Here is a 6,485-nt window from a genome sequence, read left to right as displayed (position 1 = left end):
CAGAAACAGTATGAAGATGCAAAAGGTATGGAGTTTTTTATTTTTTTATTTTTTTTATTTTTTATTTTTACTTAAAGCCATGTGGTGCACGCAATGGGAACATGCAGCAGCCATGGTGGTGGGGGCCAGGCACTCCGTCGACCAACTGGTCTCGACATCGTCACGCTCTGGACGCAGTTTTGAGAGTAGAAAGTATGCCGAGGTTGAGAGAGTACTGGTGAGGTTGAGAGCCATGGGCAGTAATTTTCTACTTTCAATGGCCTAGAATGCCAGTTCTGAAGACAGGGCGGTGAGTATGTAGGCATTAGAAAGGAATCAAATAGTTTCCAGTTGACCACCAACGTGTGTGTGCGTGTGTGTCCGTGTGTGTGTGTGTGTGTGTGTGTGTGTGTGTGTGTGTGTACGTGTACGTGTGTATGTACGTGTGTGTGTGCGTGGGTGAGTGCATGTGCGTGTGTGTGTGTGTGCGTGTGTGTGCGTGCATGCGTGCATGCATGTGAGTGTGCGTGCGCGTGTGTGTGTGTGTGTGTGTGTGTGTGTGTGTGTGTGTGTGTGTGTGTGTGTGTGTGTGTGTGTGTGTGTGCGCATGCATGCGTGTTTGTGCGCGGGTGCGTATTTGTGCAGCATCAGACCTTGTTGTTTGGAACGCCCGACTGAGGAGAGCAGAGCTTGATCTAAGTCGGGAAAACAGAGAGAACCAAGGGCTCCGAAGCCAGCTGCAAGCACTAGAGGAACAAGTCAGTTCGGTAAGTAAGATACAGTAAGACCTCGCTTATCCGGTCCTCTTTTATCCGGATCCCTCGCCATCCGGAAGAAAATCGTTTTCTACCGATTTACAGCATATGCCATGCATACATACAGTATGTGTGTTTGATTATCCGGTTCCCTCGCCTATCCGGATATTTCCGTGGAAACGCTTATGTACGGTTAAAGGGGAAGTTAGGGCTCAAATCAAAATTTCACCAGTTGTAGTCTTCGGGGTGCTGAGTCGAATGGTCATGGTCCGAGGAAGCTGAGACACTTCCTTCCTACTTTAATCCCAATCGAACTCGCGCACTTCCACCGAAACTGGGTGACTGTGCCCTACTAGATGGGGATTTGTATGCAAAATGTTACTGAAAGCGCCATGTCGTTCTTATAAAAGCAGGGATGACCGCGATTGGCCCATATGTTGTAGTCTTTTGAACGCTGAGTCAACTGGTTTTGGTCCGAAAAGGCTGCGATGCAGCGGTCCTCCTTTATTCCCAATCGAACATCGTTGAACCAGCGGTCACGTGCTCCTGCGTACACCAGTCACCTGGTCAACGTGCCTGCACGGTGCAACTTACTAGCCTGTTTGACCTTTTTTGGGTGCAGTCCTGTCACTCGAGTTGAACCTTGGTGTGAAAGTTGCCGCCTGCTGGCGTGGTGACCAGGTGATTTGGGCACCCAGGAGCACGTGACCGCTTGTTCAACCATGTTCGATTGGGAATAAAGGAGGAACGCTGCATCGCAGCCTTTTCGGACCAAAACCAGTCGACTCAGCGTCCAAAAGACTACAACATATGGGCCAATCGCGGTCATCCGTGCTTTTATAAGAACGGAATGGCGCTTTTAGTGACATTTTGCATACAAATCCCCATCTAGTAGGGCGCAGTCACCCAGTTTCGGTGGAAGTGCGCGAGTTCGATTGGGATTCAAGTAGGAAGGAAGTGTCTCAGCTTTCTCAGACCAAGACCATTCGACTCAGCACCCCGAAGACTACAACTGGTGAAATTTTGATTTTAGCCTTAACTTCCCCTTTAAGCGAGGTCTGACTATAGTACAGACAGCTACTCGCCTGTGAGGCTATGCACTCGGTCTGATCTGCTCATCTCCCACCGCTGCAGGAGCAGCAGCTGTGCCGTGATCTTTGAGGATGGTGGTGCTCATACGGGTTGTGTCCCATATGGTGCAGTGGTATGTGCAGCGATTTCCAATCGATTGGTTGCGGGTTCGGTTCCGGAATTAATATGGTCACACATGTCTTTCTTCTCTTTCTCAGACTCTTCCTGACTTTTCTTTCATTCTCCTGGGTGGTTACCAACAGCCAGTGCATGCCGGAGTATGTGGTGTGATGTGCGTGCGGGAAAAACAATGAAAAAGTCCAGAAAAAGCCACTTCATAGCTGTGTGGTGTAGACCATGCTGAATAGTTGTGGCCAATTCTTCAGCTGTTGAATGGTGCTATCCCAGCACAAGTTGCTATGGCTTCTGCTGTAGCCTCGCTATCATCGCCTCCGGCGATGGGCGTCAAATGGTAAAATGGTCAATGGCGTCAAATTCAGTCTTATTGAGTTTGACGTGAATCGTCAGTTTTTGACACTCCGAGACATTGTTTGTGCATGGCAACTTTGTCAGATTTTGAAATCCTCTTAGAAATCAACTGATTTTGGAAGGTTTACTTTCAGGACTGCTCCCTGTGTGAATTCAATTTTGCAAGAAAAATATTAAGATAAAAACTCCAGCTGCCGACTTCTTCTGAACCTACGTGTCTCCCAGTCTGCTATCTTGCTCGCTGACAGGGGCGTCGGAGGGTAATTTAGGGTGGTACGGCCAGGCATCTGAGGTACATTTTACTTGTTGGGAGGAGTGGCTCCTCTGAAAATTTTTGAAATTTAGAGTCCACATCAGCGCTTTGTATTGATACATGGGGTACCGGGGGGGGGGGGGAGTGGTACGGTCAATACCGTAGTGCCCGTATCGTGTCTGATGCCCTATGATTCACCCCAGTTGTCAGCCTGTGCTATATCTGTTGTTTTCGCTTGTGTTTCACTTAGGCTCAACAGATTCTTGATACGAAGCAAAATCTGGAAGATGACATTGCGAAGGCCGAAGCTGACAGCCGAGTTAGCCTCGCTGATCTGACTGGTGAGTGGTTAGATTCGAATATGTGAAATGGGCTATGACCAGCTATGACCAGCTATGACCAGCTATGACCAGCTCAGAAGGGAGGCGGCCAGTCGGGAGTGCGCGCGCATGTGTGTGTGTGTGTGTGTGTGTGTGTGTGTGTGTGTATGTGTGTATGTGTGTGTGTTTCTGTGTGTGTATGTATGTGTACTATGATTTGTGTTTCTGACTTTCTGTGTGTTTGTGCTTGTGTGTGTGTGTGTGTGAGTGTGTGTGTTTTTTTCTTACAAAATCCACATATCTCCTGTGTGTGTGTTTGTGCGTGTGTGTGTGTGTGTGTGTGTGTGTGTGTGTGTGTGCATGTATGTTTTTTTGTACGCAAGCTTATCTGATGAGTGTTTCCTAATACGAAACTCAGATTTTTGGGTGTATGTAGAACTCTCTGCCCTTGCTTGGCCATAGAGCACTATTTGAAGCTAGAACTCTGGATACTGTGCATACACCGGCTTCTATGTTTTTAAAAAGGTTACACAACCTTCAGCAGGCAGAAATGTTATCGGCATGACTACAGGTGCAATTGTCTGTACCACCGGACTGAGGCATGCCATGCTGAATACTGAATACTGCGGTGGTATTCACTTCTATCTGCGAGAATTTCTGTGTGTGTGCACATGTCCGATTTCTCTCTCTCTCTCTCTCTCTCTCTCTCTCTCTCTCTCTCTCTCTCTCTCTCTCTCTCTCTCTCTCTCTCTCTCTCTCTCTCTCTCTCTCACTCACTCTCTTTGCAGCTTGCGAGTCCACCCTGGCAGGAGTGCGTCGCCTAGTTGCTCCCTGCGAGTGAGAGTTGAGGCCAGCGTTCACTAGTAGCATACACACATACATGTATGCGTGTCTTACAAGACTGTATTCTACCTTTTCTGCATCACTTAGCTATTGCCTGAAGCATCAATTTCCAGTCGCCAAGCACGTCATAGTATAGGTTGATTAAAAGCTTTCTTGGATAGAATATACCACCCCTTCTCTCCGCATCTAAATTTTTAAGGCTGCCATTGGTAGATTATACGCTCCGCTTTCTCTGTGAATGTAAAATTCATTCTGATTCCACCACAAACGCTATGAGCTTGACTTGAGGAAAACAGCTGGCTGAAGGGTCTGGCCAGGTCCAAAGCAGGTCTCTAGACGGAGCTAGAATTCTTGTTATGGTGGCGATGTTAAAGTGGACTGAGTTGACCAAGGACTGGGTCGGCTGTGATGTTCAGTCCGGGTGATTGTGAACTGGTTTGCTATAATGTTTGTAATGGCACAGTGTGTTGCATTGTCCAGCGTTCTCTTGTGAGAATAGATCTAGATAACGCGAACAGCTATTGCCTTCGCTCTCTTCTGCATTTTAGTTAAGTTACACAGGCTTCTATCTTTTGCATTTTAGGACCATCCTTTCAGTTCTTACACTTCTGATTTTCGCACTCTAGAGATTATTCAATTAGTGTGCCATCATCTAGGGTGTTTTGCATGGAGCGACATCACAAACACTAGCTTTCCACTCCATACAAGCATGCAACATGATGCCATATGCATACACGACGATGTCATTCGCCTGCACAGCAATGTCATGTTGCCTATACAATGATGTCATGAGCATACACAGTGATGTCATGAGCATAGCCTCTACACACACAGCCATGCACACTGTGCACTGAGCACTATGGCAGCACCACCAGCACCTGCCTATGTGTAAGACCTTGAGTCAAAAGAGGGCTGTACTACGGCACATGCGCCATGCATGTAGTATTAGTAGTAGTATTTATTTTATTTACCATCGGATGCCTCAACAGTGATACACACAACTCTTAAGAGGGCCGATAACGGGATAAGTGGAAAGGAAAGGAAAAGAAAAGAAAAAATAGAAAAAATTGGAATTCAGACATCAAGCAGTACAGTAATCAAACACCAAGTCAACTTCAATCTTAGTACAAGAACTATCAAGATCATCGAGAAACTCAACAGATTCCAAAAAGAAGGTCAAAATACTTCTTAAACGCCACTGGGTCTTTAAAAAGATCCCTGAGTTGGTTTGCAAATGTAGAGGTACGGTGGTGTCTGCGCCACTCGGCAGGTAGTGTATTAAAGAAAATTGCGGCACGATTAGAAAAAGAATTTACTCCATCAGTTGTCCGGTGCTTAGATATGGCAATGGAAGCATTAGAGTGGCTTCTAGTTCTAAGGCTTGTTGTGATCGGTGGAAATAATTCCGTTAGGGTAGGAAGTGAGATGATGACATGATTTCTATGAATAAACTGGGCAAAGTTGAGAATCATATAGTGTTCAAATGGATAAATCGCCAATGTGGTCAATAATGGCGTGATGTCGTCCTGTGACTTAGCACCACAGGCAGCTCGTACAGCACGGCGGAACACAGTAGAGAGCCTTTGGCGGTCCTTAGCGGACAGCTTCGTTACAAAACACGAACAACAGTACAAAAGATCAGGTAGAATGACTGATACAATAAATTGCCTCCTGGCCTTCCTGCTCAATTGCCGAAAGGACCGACGAAGAGCGCCAACCTTTGCACATGTCTTGCGAATTACAAAATCAATGCATGTATTGCAAAGCATAATACAGTTGACTCTACTTATAACGAACTCGGATATAGCGAATTTAGTGATATAACGAACCCATGTCCATGTCCCTGCTTGAACCCGTACAAAATTGACCCTTTATAGCGAACAGATTTCGTTTTTAAAGGGGAAGTTAAGGCAAAAAATAAAATTTCACCAGTTGTAGTCTTCGGGGTGCTGAGTCGAATGGTCGTGGTCCGAGGAAGCTGAGACGCTCCCTTCCTACTTGAATCCCAATCGAACTCGCGCACTTCCACCGAAACTGGGTGACTGCGCCCTACTAGATGGGGATTTGTATGCAAAATGTCACTAAAAGCGCCATTTCATTCTTATAAAAGCACGGATGACCGCGATTGGCCCATATGTTGTAGTCTTTTGGACGCTGAGTCGACTGGTTTTGGTCCGAAAAGGCTGCGATACGGCGTTCCTCCTTTATTCCCAATCGAACATGGTTGAACAAGCGGTCACGTGCTAATGCGTACACCAGTCACCTGGTCACCGTGCCTGCAGGGTACAACTTACTAGCCTGTTTGACCTTTTTTGGGTGCAGTCCTGTCACTTGAGTTGAACCTTGGTGTGAAAGTTGTCGCCTGCTGGCGTGGTGACCAGATGATTTGGGCACCCAGGAGCACGTGACCGCTTGTTCAGCCATGTTCGATTGGGAATAAAGGAGGAACGCTGCATCGCAGCCTTTTCGGACCAAAACCAATCGACTCAGCGTCCAAAAGACTACTACATATGGGCCAATCGCGGTCATCCGTGCTTTTATAAGAACGAAATGACGCTTTTAGTGAGATTTTGCATACAAATCCCCATCTAGTAGGGCGCAGTCACCCAGTTTCGGTGGAAGTGCGCGAGTTCGATTGGGATTCAAGTAGGAAGGGAGCGTCTCAGCTTCCTCGGACCAAGACCATTCGACTCAGCACCCCGAAGACTACAACTGGTGAAATTTAAATTTTTGCCTTAACTTCCCCTTTAAGAAACCAAATCTTGTAGGGCATCA

The 6,485-nt window shown here is 46.7% G+C and overlaps 1 protein-coding gene across 1 annotated transcript in view; it reads left to right on the top strand.

Annotated features, from left to right (window-relative positions):
- The window catches only part of LOC135829524 (uncharacterized), a 9,220-nt gene extending 4,713 nt beyond the window's left edge, over positions 1-4,507 (top strand). Inside the window, exons 5-7 of the mRNA XM_065341923.1 lie at positions 625-746; positions 2,798-2,888; positions 3,656-4,507. Coding sequence (XP_065197995.1) covers positions 625-746; positions 2,798-2,888; positions 3,656-3,708 — 266 coding nt within the window. The 3' untranslated portion in view covers positions 3,709-4,507. The remainder of the gene's footprint in view (positions 1-624; positions 747-2,797; positions 2,889-3,655) is intronic.
- The last annotated feature ends 1,978 nt before the right edge of the window (positions 4,508-6,485 follow it).

The sequence above is a fragment of the Sycon ciliatum genome, chromosome 13, assembly GCF_964019385.1.
Source record: "Sycon ciliatum chromosome 13, ocSycCili1.1, whole genome shotgun sequence".
NCBI lineage: Eukaryota > Metazoa > Porifera > Calcarea > Leucosolenida > Sycettidae > Sycon > Sycon ciliatum.
Note: the sequence above shows the minus strand (reverse complement) of the source record. Positions and strands in the feature narration are given on the sequence as shown.